The sequence below is a fragment of the Cnephaeus nilssonii genome, assembly GCF_951640355.1.
Source record: "Cnephaeus nilssonii genome assembly, chromosome: 9".
In the NCBI taxonomy this organism is placed as follows: Eukaryota; Metazoa; Chordata; class Mammalia; order Chiroptera; family Vespertilionidae; genus Cnephaeus; species Cnephaeus nilssonii.
Genome location: NC_137080.1, coordinates 93,694,214 through 93,710,156, shown reverse-complemented (window position 1 = coordinate 93,710,156; position 15,943 = coordinate 93,694,214). Strand labels below are relative to the sequence as shown.

At 66.5% G+C, this 15,943-nt stretch overlaps 1 protein-coding gene across 3 annotated transcripts in view; it reads left to right on the top strand.

The window, feature by feature from the left end:
• The window catches only part of ITPR3 (inositol 1,4,5-trisphosphate receptor type 3), a 66,840-nt gene that overhangs the window by 43,174 nt on the left and 7,723 nt on the right, over window positions 1-15,943 (top strand). For 2 of the 3 annotated variants that reach the window (XM_079781015.1, XM_079781014.1), the window contains exons 22-48: window positions 307-506; window positions 1,543-1,672; window positions 2,138-2,195; window positions 3,039-3,204; window positions 4,880-5,044; window positions 5,117-5,191; window positions 5,548-5,673; window positions 6,543-6,665; window positions 6,759-6,959; window positions 7,750-8,001; window positions 8,225-8,350; window positions 8,438-8,563; window positions 9,780-9,900; window positions 10,290-10,480; window positions 10,917-11,065; window positions 11,222-11,330; window positions 11,415-11,505; window positions 11,618-11,787; window positions 13,031-13,205; window positions 13,409-13,593; window positions 13,704-13,904; window positions 14,053-14,163; window positions 14,549-14,644; window positions 14,743-14,844; window positions 14,934-15,020; window positions 15,474-15,584; window positions 15,662-15,854. In XM_079781015.1, the coding sequence (XP_079637141.1) occupies window positions 307-506; window positions 1,543-1,672; window positions 2,138-2,195; window positions 3,039-3,204; window positions 4,880-5,044; window positions 5,117-5,191; window positions 5,548-5,673; window positions 6,543-6,665; window positions 6,759-6,959; window positions 7,750-8,001; window positions 8,225-8,350; window positions 8,438-8,563; window positions 9,780-9,900; window positions 10,290-10,480; window positions 10,917-11,065; window positions 11,222-11,330; window positions 11,415-11,505; window positions 11,618-11,787; window positions 13,031-13,205; window positions 13,409-13,593; window positions 13,704-13,904; window positions 14,053-14,163; window positions 14,549-14,644; window positions 14,743-14,844; window positions 14,934-15,020; window positions 15,474-15,584; window positions 15,662-15,854 (3,840 nt within the window). Of the gene's footprint in view, window positions 1-306; window positions 507-1,542; window positions 1,673-2,137; window positions 2,196-3,038; window positions 3,205-4,879; window positions 5,192-5,547; window positions 5,674-6,542; window positions 6,666-6,758; window positions 6,960-7,749; window positions 8,002-8,224; window positions 8,351-8,437; window positions 8,564-9,779; window positions 9,901-10,289; window positions 10,481-10,916; window positions 11,066-11,221; window positions 11,331-11,414; window positions 11,506-11,617; window positions 11,788-13,030; window positions 13,206-13,408; window positions 13,594-13,703; window positions 13,905-14,052; window positions 14,164-14,548; window positions 14,645-14,742; window positions 14,845-14,933; window positions 15,021-15,473; window positions 15,585-15,661; window positions 15,855-15,943 lie in introns of all 3 variants that reach the window. The other variant, XM_079781013.1, reaches the window with a different exon arrangement.

Here is a 15,943-nt window from a genome sequence, read left to right as displayed (position 1 = left end):
AGCCCTGCCCTTAGAGACCCCCCAGGCAGTGTGAACACAGTGCACAGGACGGGCCCCTGGCCCCTAATGCTCTCCGCGGCCGCACCCCGCCCTGAGAGTTCTCACTGGCCTCCCTGCCCCTCACCTTCCCGGCCCCCCCTTTTCCCAGATTTGGCTCCAAGCTCACCTCCCCAGGGAACCTCCCTGGGTTAGCCTGGCCGTCCTTGCGGGCTTTGCCTGCAGCTGATGGAGACGGAGCCAGACGAGTGGGGTGTGTGGGGTGGCTGCTGTGCACCCTCCGCGACCCCCTGGTTCTCCACGCCTCAGGCAAGAACGTGCGGCGGTCCATCCAGGGCGTGGGCCACATGATGTCCACCATGGTGCTGAGCCGCAAGCAGTCCGTCTTTGGGGCCCCCAGCCTGCCTGCCGGGCCCGGGCCCGCTGAGCCGCTGGACAGAAGCAAGTTTGAGGAGAATGAGGACATCGTGGTGATGGAGACCAAGCTGAAGATCCTGGAGATCCTGCAGGTGCCGGGCGGGCGGGCGCGGTGGGAGGTGTCGGGAATGGGCAGGAGGTGGGCGGGTCTGGGGAGGTGGGTGGGTGAACCCCTTAGATCAGGGTCCCATGAGGGTCGCTGTGCGGCCCTGGGACCAGCAGTATCAGCCCCCACACCCCCTGGGGACTTAGAAATGCAGGTTCGCGGGCGCTGCCCAGACTTAGGGACCAGAACACAGTCTGGGCTGTGACAAGCCCTCCCGGCGATCTGGCTGCACCCACTGTACAGGAGGGGAAAGGACAGGGGGAGGGGCTTTTCCCGGTCACACAGGTTTGACCCGGAGCCAGAGATTGGAGAGCCAGCGTCCTGGCGGGCAGACAGTCTTCCCTCCTTGGGTCTCCTCTGAGACGCCCCAGCAACACTGGGGAGGGGCTGGTAGGGCCTTGAGGAGGGGTAGGACCCTTGCATTTGCCTTGCTGCCCCCAGAGGATGGGAAGGGAACTGCAGCGACCTTCAGGGCGACCCCGTGGGCAGGACCTGCTCAGGGGTCAGAGGAGGGGCTCTGACTCTCCCAGGCCTGAGTCTGGGGTGTGGCCAGACGCTCCGCGCCCCACGAGGATGCAGGCAGTCGGGGTGTGTGCAGACTGTCCTCACCCCACCCCACAGTGACCTCTGGCCTCCTCACAGGCCCCGGTTTCCCCACCGGCCCCGGGAGACTCAGGGCCACTTGGCCGGGCAGGGTGGAAGGACACGAGCTGGCCTTCAGGCCCGGGAGCTCCATTCCCTTTCCTGTTAGCGTCCGGCTTGGGAAAGAGGCGAAGTGGTTTCGGGGGGTCTTGCCTCATTCTGAGAGGAGGTATAGGAACTGGGGAGAGGGCGCCCTGAGCCTCCCTGGGGAGAAGGGTCTTGATTGTTTTGGTTGTGATGTCCCGTGATACCCCCAAAGAGCTGTGCTGAGACTCCGAATGCTGGAGCTCATTCGGGGTGCCTGTCACCCCCAGGGCCCCAGGAGCAGGACTGGCTTCCTGTCCCAGCCCAGTCCTCACCCACCCTCTCCCCTTCTCCAGTTCATCCTCAACGTCCGCCTGGATTACCGCATCTCCTACCTGCTGTCCGTCTTCAAGAAGGAGTTTGTGGAGGTGTTCCCCATGCAGGACAGCGGGGCCGACGGCACAGCCCCTGCCTTCGACTCCACCAGTGAGCCCACCCACCTCCCCCCCAACCCCCCCCCCCCATCCACACAGCTGTGGGCGGAGCCCGGGGTCAGCTCCCAGACCTGCCTCTTTCCCAACCTGCAAAGGCCTCCGTCCCCATAGTCTCCCTTAATTGCCACAGTGAGGGGAGAGGTCAGGAGCCAGTCCCTTCATTCCTTAAATGAGGCCACAGAGGGGCAGGAATTTGCCCCAAATCATAGCCAGTCAGGACCTGAGCCAGACCCAGACCCCAGCCCAGGCTCTGCTCATCCCCGCAGGGCAGGGGGCTGCACAGCCCGTTCCCTGGATGGTCCCCCCCGCCCCCCAGGGAGGGCAGGCAGAGGGGCTGCCGCCCTACCAGGTGTAGAAGGGGTGGGTGGTTTGGGTGTCTCCCTCTCCCTCACCCTGCTCTCCATCTTCCCTGCACTGGGCACCCACCTGCCCCGTCCGCCCCTCTCACTCCCCACAGCTGCCAACATGAACCTGGATCGCATCGGGGAGCAGGCGGAGGCCATGTTTGGAGTGGGGTAAGGCCAGGGGTGAAGTGGGGGGTTGGGTAGGTGATAGCAACGCAGGCCTGAGACCCCCGGGATGGGCTGCATTTCCCAAGGCCGGGCTGGCACCCCCCCCCCCCCCCCCGTCATCCCCGGGCTTTCTGCTCTGACCCTCCCTTGACTGCCCGACCCGGTGACAGGCGAGTGTGGTCATGGCCTGCTCCCCGAGGCATGTGCGCCTCGGCACCAGGACGTGGCCAGGAGGGACGTGCTGCAGAGGCTGGCGTGGCAGGGTCGCCCAGGAGTGGGCTCACCCATTTCCGTGCCACGCCCTGTGTCTCCCGAAGCCTTTGGGCCCGTGAGGTGGCATTTTAAATTCATCACGTAAACGACAGAGGAAACTAGTGGCACGAGTTACAGTCACCAAAGCCCCCGGGAGAACACATTGGCGTGCCAGCCGCCTCGGTCTGGCTCTGAGCGCCGTGAGCGCGTTAAGTAACAAGCCGCGCGGGGACCGGCACCCGCCCCCCAGCAGCGGTGGTGCCGGCGGTCTGTCACACTCCAAGGTGACGGGAGACATCTGGGGCCTTGTGGATGCCAGCGGCACACGTACCGCCATCCTTTCTCACTGAAGGAAGTGCCGCGTTTGTTAGCGGTTGATAAAGATGTTTCCCCTCCGTGTTCAGGGCCCCAGCTTCTGTCCACGAAGCCCCTCGAAGCCCTGCTTCCGGCTCAGTCAAGGGGAGCCCGTGGGACCGGGGTGGGCGGGGCGGGGGGGTCCTGCGGTGAGAACACACCAGTAGTTTTAGCAAACACTGGCCTGGGCGCCGGGCCGCCCAGCGGTGGCCGGAGCGAGCAGCGTGCCCACGCCCGCAGGAAGACCAGCAGCATGCTGGAGGTGGACGACGAGGGCGGCCGCACGTTCCTGCGCGTGCTCATCCACCTCACCATGCACGACTACCCGCCGCTCGTCTCGGGGGCCCTGCAGCTGCTCTTCAAGCACTTCAGCCAGCGCCAGGAGGCCATGCACACCTTCAAGCAGGTGCTGCCCGCTCAGCCGGCCCTCGGGGGGCGGGGGGTGCCCAAGGACCACCTGCACGGGGCAGGCAGGCTGCCCTGGCCACGCGCCGCCTGCGGGGGGCACTGGGGGTTAGCGGTGATGGAGGAGGAGCTCACAGCACGTTTGGGGTCTCGGCCTTGCTGCGCTCCGTACCTCCTGGGCACTTCCACCACAGCCTGGCTCACGCGGTCATTTCCGATGCTGTGGACAGCACCGCCAGCCGGCCAGCTCGGTCGTGCACGCCTTTGCTAAGTGCTTCACGTCAGGGCTGGCGCGCAGTCAGCCCTCAGCAGGGCTTGTTACTGTGACGGGGTGTCTGCGGCTCCCTGTGGAACGCGCTGGCATTTAGCAGGTGCTTGCTGTGTACCAGCCCCGGGTGTTGGACTTCATTACGGAATTCTGGCAGCAGCCCTGGCAACGTGGTTCCTGTCGGCTCCTGTTTTACCGAGGGCGTGGTCGGGGCCAGGGCCTTCCTCCCTCACCCACGCACCCCGAGTGGGGAAGGTGGGAGGGAGCAGCACTCAGCGATGCCATGACGCTCTGCCCCGCCCTGGTCAGGGTCCTAGTGAACAAGTGACAGGCCGCAGCCGAGGGACGCGAGGCAGTGAGTGAAGCCAGGGAGGAGGCAGCTCACGGCAGGGGCTGCAAGGAGGCTGCAGCCACGGGAGGCTTCTTGGAGGCGGTGGGCTTATAAACGAGGAGGGGAATGACGGCGGGGCGGAGACATCAGGAGCAGAAGCCGAAACAGGACAGGGCAGGGAGCCTGAGGCAGTGGCCTGGGCCGCCGTCTCACAGGCACAGCCACAGGACAGGGTGTCTGTGGGGCAGTGGCCTGGGCCGCTGTCTCACAGGCACAGCCACAGGACAGGGTGTCTGTGGGGCAGTGGCCTGGGCCGCCGTCTCACGACGGGCAGAGCCACGGGACAGGGTGTCTGTGGGGCAGTGGCCTGGGCCGCCGTCTCACAGGCACAGCCACAGGACAGGGTGTCTGTGGGGCAGTGGCCTGGGCCGCCGTCTTACAGGCAGAGCCACGGACAGGGTGTCTGTGGGGCAGTGGCCTGGGCCGCCGTCTCACAGGCAGAGCCACGGACAGGGTGTCTGTGGGGCAGTGGGCCTGGGCCGCCGTCTCACAGGCAGAGCCACGGACAGGGTGTCTGTGGGGCAGTGGGCCTGGGCCGCCGTCTCACAGGCAGAGCCACGGACAGGGTGTCTGTGGGGCAGTGGGCCTGGGCCGCCGTCTCACAGGCAGAGCCACAGGACAGGGAGTCTGTGGGGCAGTGGCCTGGGCCGCCGTCTCACAGGCAGAGCCACGGACAGGGTGTCTGTGGGGCAGTGGCCTGGGCCGCCGTCTCACAGGCAGAGCCACGGACAGGGTGTCTGTGGGGCAGTGGCCTGGGCCGCCGTCTCACAGGCAGAGCCACGGACAGGGTGTCTGTGGGGCAGTGGCCTGGGCCGCCGTCTCACAGGCAGAGCCACGGACAGGGTGTCTGTGGGGCAGTGGCCTGGGCCGCCGTCTCACAGGCAGAGCCACGGACAGGGTGTCTGTGGGGCAGTGGCCTGGGCCGCCGTCTCACAGGCAGAGCCACAGGACAGGACAGGGTGTCTGTGGGGCAGTGGCCTGGGCCGCCGTCTCACGGGCAGAGCCCCCCACCTGCAGGTGCAGCTGCTGATCTCCGCCCAGGACGTGGAGAACTACAAGGTGATCAAGGCGGAGCTGGACCGGCTGCGGACCATGGTGGAGAAGTCGGAGCTGTGGGTGGACAAGAAGGGCAGCGGCAAGGGCGAGGAGGTGGAGGCCGGCACCGCCAAAGACAAGAAGGAGGTGTGTGGGGTGCGGAGAGCGGGCCAGGGCCCGGAGGGCTGGGCCGGGCTGACCCCGCCCCTGTGCCCCCAGCGGCCCACGGACGAGGAAGGCTTCGCGCCCCCGCCGGGCGAGAAGAGCAGTGAGAACTACCAGATCGTCAAGGGCGTGAGTGCGGGGTCCCCAGGAAGGGTCTGCGGCCCTGGAGCTCCGGGGGCCGGCTCTCCCGCCTCCCAGCTCTGCTGGCCACCGGCCCTCACAGTAGACGTCTTCCGGCTTTCCCCTCGCGTTAAAACCGCCGCCGAGGTGCAGATGGGACTGTTGGGCGCTGGAGGGATGTCACATCCTTCTCTGTACCTCACGGGTGGGGGTGGGGGAGAGTCCCCTGCCTTGTTTCCGTGACCTGAGTCAGTGGCCGCGGCTCCTTCCCTTCCTGCCCCGACACGCGCTGGGACAGCTGTGGTGGGCCGGGGGAGGGGGCCGGCGGCGGAGGGAGGGGCCCTGGCTCACACCGCTCCCCCCAGATCCTGGAGCGGCTGAACAAGATGTGCGGCGTCGGGGAGCAGATGAGGAAGAAGCAGCAGCGGCTGCTCAAGAACATGGATGCCCACAAGGTCATGCTGGACCTGCTGCAGATCCCCTACGACAAGGTGACCCCGACTTCTGCCCACCTTCATCCTGAACCCCGACCCAGCCCAAACCACTAATCCCAGTGCTGACCTCACTGTGTTCATCCCGACCTGTCCCCGACACATCTGACCCCTCATAGCATTTCAACCTTGAACCCTCTGCCCTCATCCTGGTCCACTTTGACCTTGATTTGACCCCAGCCTCACTCTGATTCTTGACCCTGACCCAGCTTCTGTCTTCTTCTTTGGTCTAATCCTGATCATTTCAGCTTCATCTTAACTTTTGACCCTCAGCCTCTCCCTGACCCTCAGTGTCAACTCAGGTCTCACCCTGGCTCCTGATTTTGGCTCCTCACCCTAACCTCCTCCTGGCCCCTGACTCTAAACTTAGCCCTATCTCAGTCTTTGACCTTTCCACCCCTCACCTTGGCTGACCTTGATCTTTTTTAAAAATATATATATATTTTTATTGATTTCAGAGAGGGAGAGGGAGAGGGAGAGGGAGAGAGAAACACCAATGATGAGAGAGAATCATTGGCTGCCTCCTGCATGCCCCACACTGGGGATCAAGCCCACAACCCAGGCATGTGCTCTGACCAGGAGTCGAACCATGACCTTCTGGTTCATAGGTTGATGCTCAACCACTGAGCCACGCCGGCCAGGCTGGCCTTGGTGTTGATATGTCTCAAGCCTCTGACTCTTGACCGTGACATCATCCCAGTGTTCACCTGACCTTGACCCCTTAGCCGTGCTCCCCCACTCCCGCCTCCTCTGCCCCTCACATTGCCATATCCTGACCTGGAGCCCCAGCGTTCACCTTGAACCCAAGCCCTGACCCACCCCCACCTGTCCCCTGTGAGCGCCCAGCACCCTCTCCCCTCTGCGCCCAGGGCGATGCCAAGATGATGGAGATCCTGCGCTACACACACCAGTTCCTGCAGAAGTTCTGTGCGGGGAACCCCGGCAACCAGGCCCTGCTGCACAAGCACCTGCACCTCTTCCTCACGCCCGGGGTGAGGGGCGGGGCAGGTGGGGCGGGCGCGGGCAGGAGGGCGGGCGGCTGGGCGGCTGGGCCCCTCTGACCTCTGCCGGACGCCTGCCCCCAGCTCCTGGAGGCAGAGACCATGCAGCACATCTTCCTGAACAACTACCAGCTGTGCTCGGAGGTCAGCGAGCCGGTGCTGCAGCACTTCGTGCACCTGCTGGCCACCCACGGGCGCCACGTGCAGTACCTGGACTTCCTGCACACCGTCATCAAGGCCGAGGGCAAGTACGTCAAGAAGTGCCAGGACATGATCATGACTGAGGTGAGGGCCCGGGCTCGTGGGACTCGGGGTGGCCACGGAGAGGGGCTCGGATGGCGGGACGCAGGCGTGGGCGGCCGGAAGGGGCTCTGGGTGCTGGTGTGGAGGGGCCGCAGCGGCAGGCGGAGCGGAGCTCAGACAACGGGCCTGAACGCACGCACTGTCATGTGTTATCACTGACTGACAAGTCCTCACGCACCGTGCCGGGGCGTCAGTGGAGAGTAAGTTTGGGGGTGGGGACGTGGACTCTGGGGTGGGGGCTCGGACCATGTCCTTTGCCCCGTTGCCAGGGCCCCAGCATGTGGCACACAGTAGGTACTCAGTGAACACCTGATGCCGAAGGCATGAAGGGTGGGGGCTGTCTCCGTCGGGCTTCGTCCAGCGTGGGGCGGGCGGGGGAGAGGAGCCACACTGGTGTGCGCTCAGGGAGCTTGCGAAGGACACACGTGTGCTGTGTCGTGCCGTCATCCATTGCTGGTGCATCACTGTGGGTGACGTCATCGCTCACATGAGCAGATGCAGCGTGTGCCCTGGACGGTTTACATCACACGCCGTGGGAACACGGGAGGGAGGCGGTGAGCTGGGCGGGGGTGGGTGACAAAGGGCTTTTGGAGGAGGCGCCTCCGAGACCAGCCCAAGTGGGGTGCCTTTCCCAGCGGAAGAGGGGGAGCTTTCTGGGCGCGGGGTTCAGTGTCCCTGAGGGCCGGGGAGGGTTTCCTGAGCGTTGAGTAAGTGCAGGAGGGGTGGCTCGGCCGCTGGACCGGGGGTTCCGACGCGCCCCGCCTGCCCGCAGCTGACCAACGCGGGAGACGACGTGGTCGTGTTCTACAACGACAAGGCCTCGCTGGCCCACCTGCTGGAAATGATGAAGGCGGCCCGGGACGGCGTGGAGGACCACAGCCCGCTCATGTACCACATCTCCCTGGTGGACCTGCTGGCCGCCTGCGCCGAGGGCAAGAACGTCTACACGGAGATCAAGTGCACCTCGCTGCTGCCCCTGGAGGACGTGGTGTCCGTGGTGACCCACGAGGACTGCATCACCGAGGTGGCTGTGCCCACGCGGGAACCGGCGGGGAGGGCGCTGGGGCAGGGAGGCTGCAGGGGCCGGGAGGTGAAGGACGTGGGCAGCGGACAGGATGGGAAGCGTGGGAGGGTGGTGGGGGCGTGGGCAGAAAGTGGGGTGGCGGGGGTCGGCGAAGTGCAGACGAGCGCCCGGGCGAGTGGCCTGCGTGCCTGACCTCCGCCCTCCGCCCGCCGCCCGCCGCCAGGTGAAGATGGCCTACGTGAACTTCGTGAACCACTGCTACGTGGACACCGAGGTGGAGATGAAGGAGATCTACACCAGCAACCACATCTGGACGCTCTTCGAGAACTTCACGCTGGACATGGCTCGGGTCTGTCCCCGGGCGCGGCTGCGGGGGGTGGGCCGGCTCCCGGGCGGCGTGGGGGGCCGTGTGGGACACGGGCATCTCTGCGCCCAGGTGTGCAGCAAGCGGGAGAAGCGCCTGGCCGACCCCACGCTGGAGAAGTACGTGCTGAGCGTCGTGCTGGACACCATCAGCGCCTTCTTCAGCTCCCCGTTCTCCGAGAACAGCACCTCCCTGCAGGTGAGCGCCGCCGCCCTGCGTGGGGAGGGGCTCAGCATCCGTGTTCACGTCTGCTTGTCGTGCGTAAAGGCTGCACAAGAGCCTACGCTGGTAACACATCCCCCCAAGGTCCCCGTTTCAGACAGCAAACACTTACCTTACGGTGGTCACGTTGGCCTCAGGGCTGTGCTCAGGGCCTCTCCGTAGAGCAGGGCTTCCTCGCTCACTCGGGGGGTGGGTGCTGGTGCCAGGGACGCCTGGCTGCGCTGCCTCACCCACCGGAGGCAGGTGGCACGCTTCCCGCCGGGGACAGCAGAGCCAGAGCCGGGGAGGGTGCCAGCGAGCTGGCGGGGACGGGGGTCCGACGGGACAGGTAGACCGGCCAGTGCACAAGCTTCCACCGAGCCCAGCCCCAGCCCCTGCCGACGTCACAGCCCAGAGCCAGGATGGAAGGGCCGGGCCCCCGGAGGAGGGGCCGCCACACCCCTGAGTCACAGGAACCCCGGAAGGAAGCCAGTGAAAGGCCTGCCCATGGGGGCGGGGCGGCGCAGTGGGCAGTGCGCGGAGGGCGGCCAGGAAACTGCTGGTCCCCTCACAGCAAGCGGGGTGTCCTCGGACACCGTGTCTGGGCCCCAGGACCTCTCCGGGCTGGGGGACTCGGTCATTAGTATCAGCGTCCCCTGCCCCTCTCCGGCCCCGGGCAGAGTGGGCGCGTGGAGGCGTGCGGTCAGAGGGAGGCAGAGTGGGGCGCGTGGAGGCGTGGGGTCAGAGGGAGGGAGAGTGGGGTGAGTGGAGGCGTGGGGTCAGAGGGAGGGAGAGTGGGGTGAGTGGAGGCGTGGGGTCAGAGGGAGGGAGAGTGGGGTGAGTGGAGGCGTGGGGTCAGAGGGAGGCAGAGTGGCGAGTGGAGGTGTGGGGTCAGAGGGAGGCAGAGTGGGGTGAGTGGAGGCGTGAGGTCGGAGGGAGGGAGAGACTTCTCAGCGTGTGCCTTTTTATTACCTTTAAACCAGGCAAACATGTCAGCTTGCACAGCATGAGTTTATCTAAAAAGCTTCCTGAAGGAAGAAAAGGGTCAGCAACGGGCTGCAAGGCCAGGCCTGGACCTGGGCGCTCTCGGGGAGCTGTGGGCGGGGGCAGGCTGTGCACTGCGAGGAAAGGGCCGGCCATCTCAGGGCTCTGGTGCCGGGGTGGGGGGGGCTGCAGGGAGCGGCGGCCGGCTCAGCGGCGTTGCTTCTCGCAGACACACCAGACGATCGTGGTGCAGCTGCTGCAGTCCACCATGCGGCTGCTCGAGTGCCCGTGGCTGCAGCAGCAGCACAAGGGCTCGGTGGAGGCCTGCATCCGGACCCTGGCCATGGTGGGTGAGTGCCTCGGCGCCCCGGGCGCCTGCCCACAGCAGACACCTTGTCCCTGAGCGCCCCGCCCCCTGCTCCCAGGCGCTTCTCAGTAAGTCCTTGGTGTCTCCCACGTTGGCAGTGGGAGAAGGTGTTCTCCCCCGAGTCCGTCCCGGAGGAGAAGGCTGGGTGGCCGTCCTCGGGGGGGAAAAAGGGGGGGGGCAGGAGAGGGGCAGGGATCCAGGGTGAAATTAAAGAGACTGAAACCCCCTCTTTCACCCAAACAGAAGAGGGCACCTCATCCAAGTGGGGCCAGGGTGGGGTCCCTGCACCAGACCTCGGTGCAGCTCACCTGTCCCCAGCGGGCAGCCCTGGCCCTGGCCCTCCGGCTGGCTCAGCACCCCCTCTCCCCGCAGCCAAGGGCCGGGGCATCTCGCTGCCCATGGACCTGGATGCCCACATCAGCTTGCTGCTCAGCAGTGGTGCCAGCTGTGTGGCTGCCGCCCAGCGGAACGCTTCCAACTACAAGGCGGCCACGCGGGCCTTCCCGCGCGTCATCCCCACGGCCAACCAGTGGGACTACAAGAACATCATCGAGAAACTGCAGGTGGGTGGCGGCCCCGGGGGTGGGGAGGGCGGGTGCCCGCGGAGCCCCCCGCCTGTGCTGCCCACGCCCTCCTCCGGCTGCTCATTCAGGGAGAACCCGGGCCGCCAGTGGGGTTGGTGCTCTCGGGGGCCAGGACGCTGCACAGCCCTGGCAGCGCCTGTGCGTTCGGCCGTGCGCCCCTGTCCACGGTCGCGCTGGCCTGTGATGATCCCACCGCAGGACGCAGGCCCGGAGAGGGCAGGGGCTGCCCAAGTCACAGAGCTAGAGGCAGCCCGCAGCTCGCAGCCGGGGCTCTGAGCCGACGGGCGGCCTGCTTTGTGCAGGGCCGGTGTGGGGCAGTCGTGGGCTGCTCGGTGGGGGGTGGGGACAGCAGTCACGCTCCTGTCACCTCTTGGGCCCGGACCCCCTGCATCTCCCGTGACCCTCTGCCCCCCAGGACATCATCACGGCCCTGGAGGAGCGCCTGAAGCCGCTGGTGCAGGCCGAGCTGTCCGTGCTGGTGGACGTCCTGCACTGGCCCGAGCTGCTCTTCCTGGAGGGCAGCGAGGCCTACCAGCGCTGCGAGAGCGGGGGCTTCCTGTCCAAGTGAGGGCGCGGGAGGGGCACAGCGAGGCCGGGAGGGGCCCCGCGGGGACTGGAGGCCCCCCCCCCCCCCCCCCCCCGGTCGGAGGCGGGGCGTTCCTGCCCGGGGTGGGGCGGGCGGTGGGGAGGGAGACAGCGGGCTGCCGTGTGCCCCCGCAGGCTGATCCAGCACACCAAGGACCTCATGCAGTCGGAGGAGAAGCTGTGCGTCAAGGTGCTGCGGACCCTGCAGCAGATGCTGCTCAAGAAGGCCAAGTACGGGGACCGGGTGAGTGCCGGCGGCCCGGGCGGCGGGCGGGATCGGGCCCGGGGAAAGCGTGCGAGTGCACTGTGGGCCTCGCTCCTTCCCCAGGGCAACCAGCTGCGCAAGATGCTGCTGCAAAACTACCTCCAGAACCGCAAGTCCAGCTCGCGGGGGGACCTCCCGGACCCCATGGGCATCGGTCAGTGCCGCCTCCTCGCTGTGCCTCCGGGGGGCCGTCTGCCCAGGCCCTGGGCCCTCCCTCCCGCGCTCCCACCCCATTCGCTCCCCTCAAGCGAGTCCCCCCACTCCAGGCCTGGACCAAGACTGGTCGGCCATCGCGGCCACCCAGTGCCGGCTGGACAAGGAGGGGGCCACCAAGCTGGTGTGTGACCTCATCACCAGCACCAAGAACGAGAAGATCTTCCAGGAGAGCATCGGCCTGGCCATCCGCCTGCTGGACGGCGGCAACACCGAGATCCAGGTGCGGCGTGGGGTGCGGGGCCTCCCACGCGGGAGGGGACAGCGTGCGGAGACGCTGAGGCCACGGGGCCTCGCTGCCGGGCAGGGCGCCGGTAGGCAGCTCCACCTCCCACACCCGCCCCTGTGTCACGTGGCCACTTTTCTTTTTTTAAAGTATACAGTATTTTTATTGATTTCCGAGAGGAAGGGAGAGGGAGAGATAGAAACATCAATGATGAGAGGGAATCATTGATCGGGTGCCTCCTGCATGCCCGACACTGGGAATCGAACCCACAACCCGGGCTTGTGCCCTGACTGGGAATCGAACCTGACCTCCTGGTCCATAGGTCGACGCTCAGCCACTGAGCCACGCCGGCCGGCCACGTGGCCACGTTTCTATCCACACCCACCTTGCTCTGGTCCAGCCAGGCCTGAGCCTGTGGCCCACGCCCTGCCCTGCGTGAGGCCCACCTTCCTCGGCTCAGGCCTCTTCCTCTCCTGCAGCCTCCTCGCCTTTGGTGCCCCGCTAGAGGCCTGCCTCCCCCCCAGAGCCTCTCTGGTTGCTGTACCCCACTCCTCCTTTCATTCTGTCAGTGAGTGCACGGGGCCTCTGTGCGGCGGTGCTCAGGCGCCCAGTGTGCAGCAGTGAGCAGCACACAAGCCACGTGCTCTCGGCACTTACACCCAGTGAGGAACAGCCATGACTGATCTCTACGTGACAGGGAGGGCGTGCGGGCGGGGATCGCAGGCGGGGTATCTTAGGTGGAGTGTGCGGGAAGGCCCGGAGGGCAGCTCTGGACAGTGGGCAGGTGCCCCGGGCAGAGCAGGCAGCTGGCACGCAGGTCGTGAACAGGAAGTGGCTGGAAGAGGTGGCGGAGGCGTGAGCGGCGGGGCCTGGGTCGGAGGTGGTAGGCGGTCGCCTGGCCTCCTGACGCTGTGGGCATGGCTTTTCCTCCGGGCGAGAGCGGCCAGGGCAGGGCTTCGAGCAGAGGAGGGAAGTGACTTAGATGTCCGAGGGACCCCCGCTGCTGTGGGCACAGATGAAGGCCAAGGGCAGCCGCAGACGGTGGTCGGGAGGCAGCGCCAGCCTCCAGCAGCAGTGACCGCGTGCGGGGCTGGCTCTGGCTCCCAGCCTCAGTCTGGCTTGGGTGTGTCTGGGGGCCCCTCTGTGCCCCATCCCTGTCCCTGCAGCACAGGACAGAGGACTCGGGGGCCTCCCCAGGCCCAGTGCTGAGGCTGCCCCCCGCCTAACCATGCACCCCCAGAAATCCTTCTACAACCTGATGACGAGCGACAAGAAGTCCGAGCGCTTCTTCAAGGTGCTGCACGACCGCATGAAGCGGGCCCAGCAGGAGACCAAGTCCACGGTGGCCGTCAACATGAGCGACCTGGGCAGCCAGCCCCGCGAGGACCGGGAGCCGGCAGACCCCACCACCAAAGGTCAGGGTGGGGTCAGAGGGTGCAGGGGGGGGGGACATGGGGTCAGAGGGTGCAGGGGGAGGGGACATGGGGTCAGAGGGTGCAGGGGGAGGGGACACGGAACAGGAATAAAGGCTCAGGGTGTGCAGCGGGGGCTCAGGGTGGGAGCACAGGGGGAGGGCCCGCCCGCCAGCAGCCCAGCCTCACCAGGCCTCGCCCTGCAGGCCGTGTGGCCTCCTTCTCCATGCCTGGCTCCTCCTCCCGCTACTCGCTGGTCCCCAGCCTGCGCCGGGGGCACGAGGTGGGCGAGCGTGTGCAGAGCAACGAGATGGGCACGTCCGTGCTCATCATGCAGCCGATCCTGCGCTTCCTGCAGCTGCTGTGTGAGAACCACAACCGGGACCTGCAGGTGAGGGCCCGCCACGCCCGCCCCTTCCCTGCCCCCAGCCGGCAGGAGCAGTCCCCGGCCTCCCCCGCCCCCTAGCTGCCGCGCCACACCCCCTCGCCTGTGCTCCGCAGAACTTCCTGCGCTGTCAGAACAACAAGACCAACTACAACTTGGTGTGCGAGACGCTGCAGTTCCTGGACATCATGTGCGGCAGCACCACGGGCGGCCTGGGGCTGCTGGGGCTCTACATCAACGAGGACAACGTGGGGCTCGTCATCCAGACCCTGGAGACCCTCACCGAGTACTGCCAGGGCCCCTGCCACGAGAACCAGGTGAGCAGCAGGGCGCCAGCAGCCGCCGGCTGAGCAAGCGTGGCCTGGGGGCGGGAGCAGGCTGGGCCAGGGAGAGGCTGAGCCTCCTGAGCCACCACAGTACTGAGGGCCTGGGCCCCACGCCCCACGCCCCACCTGCTCCCGCCAGACCTGCATCGTGACGCACGAGTCCAACGGCATAGACATCATCACCGCGCTGATTCTCAACGACATCAGCCCCCTGTGCAAGTACCGGATGGATCTGGTGCTGCAGCTCAAGGTGGGGTGCGTGGCAGCCCTCATGCGTGTGCATGTGATGTGTGCATGTGCAAGCAAGGGGTGATGTGTGCAGGTTGCATGTGTGTAATATGCGTATGTTTATTTGTACACACGAGTGAATGTGTGAGCAGACGTGCCGGATGTACACTTACTCTAGAAGCACACATATCCGGGTTTATCTGAGGGCCTCCTGTCTGTGCCTGCTGTCTGGGGGTCGTGTGCCTGCCAGCATGGGGGTGAAGGCTGTGGGTGGCCTGGACAAGTAGGACACTTCTCAGCAAGCCCCCAGAGTCTGTGGGGGATGGTGAGGTTGGGAGGGGCTGTTATGGAATACTGGGGGGGGGAGGAGGGAGCCCCTTGGACTGAGGCCTGTCTCCCCCTCCCAGGACAACGCCTCCAAGCTGCTCCTGGGTCTGATGGAGAGCCGGCACGACAGTGAGAACGCGGAGCGCATCCTCATCAGCCTGCGGCCGCAGGAGCTGGTAGGCCGGGCGTGGACAGGTGGGAAGGTTGGGGTGTGTGGGCATGGGGATTAGGGCCCCCCAGGAAGAGGGCATTCGAGCAGGCACTGCCCCGCCAGGTGGACGTCATCAAGAAGGCCTACCTGCAGGAGGAGGAGCGTGAGAACTCGGAGGTGAGCCCGCGTGAAGTGGGCCACAACATCTACATCCTGGCGCTGCAGGTACCAGCACCCCCCTTTCCCTCCCCCCCCTTGCCCCCGCGCCCCTGTCCCCACGACCACGCCTCGGTGATGGGCACTGCCTCTCTCAGCTCTCCAGGCACAACAAACAGCTGCAGCACCTGCTGAAGCCCGTGAAGCGCATCCAGGAGGAGGAGGCTGAGGGCATCTCTTCCATGGTGGGGGCCTCGGTGGTGGGGCTGGAGGGGGCGGGCTTAGGCCTGGGGCGGGGTGGGGAGTGGGCGGGCACTTGCAGGGGTGAGGCTGGGATTTGGGGGTGGGGCCATGACCTGAGGGCCCCACTAGGGGATGAGGTGGGGTGAGGCCAGGAACTCAGGGGGGGACCTGGACCTGTAAAAAGTGAGGATCTGTGAGCGGAGCTAGAATTGGGGGGCCGAGCTCCAGGGTGAAACTGGGGCTTGAAGCCGGAGCAGGGCCTCCGGTGCCCCTGGGCCAGACTGCGGAGGGCACTGCCTGTCACGGGCCGTCTGGACACGGCTCTCCACCCCCTCCTACCCTTTTGGGGCGGGTTTGGTCTGGCTGGGGGGTCGCTCGCTGGGCTGTAGTTCAGAGCTGGGCTCAGGACTTGTGGGGGCTGCCTGGCCTGACCTCAGCGCCCTTGCCACCCCCAGCTGAGCCTCAACAACAGGCAGCTGTCGCAGATGCTCAAGTCCTCAGCGCCTGCGCAGCAGGAGGACGAGGACCCCCTGGCCTACTACGAGAGTCACACGTCCCAGATCGAGGTGCGGCCTGACGGTGGTGGGCACGGGGGAGGGCCCCCAGCTGGGCCCCGCGTCACCAGCCGCCTGTGTCCGCCCAGATCGTGCGGCAGGACCGCAGCATGGAGCAGATCGTGTTCCCGGTGCCCGGCATCTGCCAGTTCCTGACGGAGGAGACCAAGCACCGGCTCTTCACCACCACGGAGCAGGACGAGCAGGGCAGCAAAGTGAGCGACTTCTTCGACCAGTCCTCCTTCCTGCACAACGAGATGGAGTGGCAGCGCAAGCTCCGCAGTGAGCTCCCCTCCCCTCCCCTCCCCTCCCCTCCCCTCCCCTCCCCTCCCCTCCCCTCCCCTCCCCTCCCCTCCCCTCCCCCCTCTCCT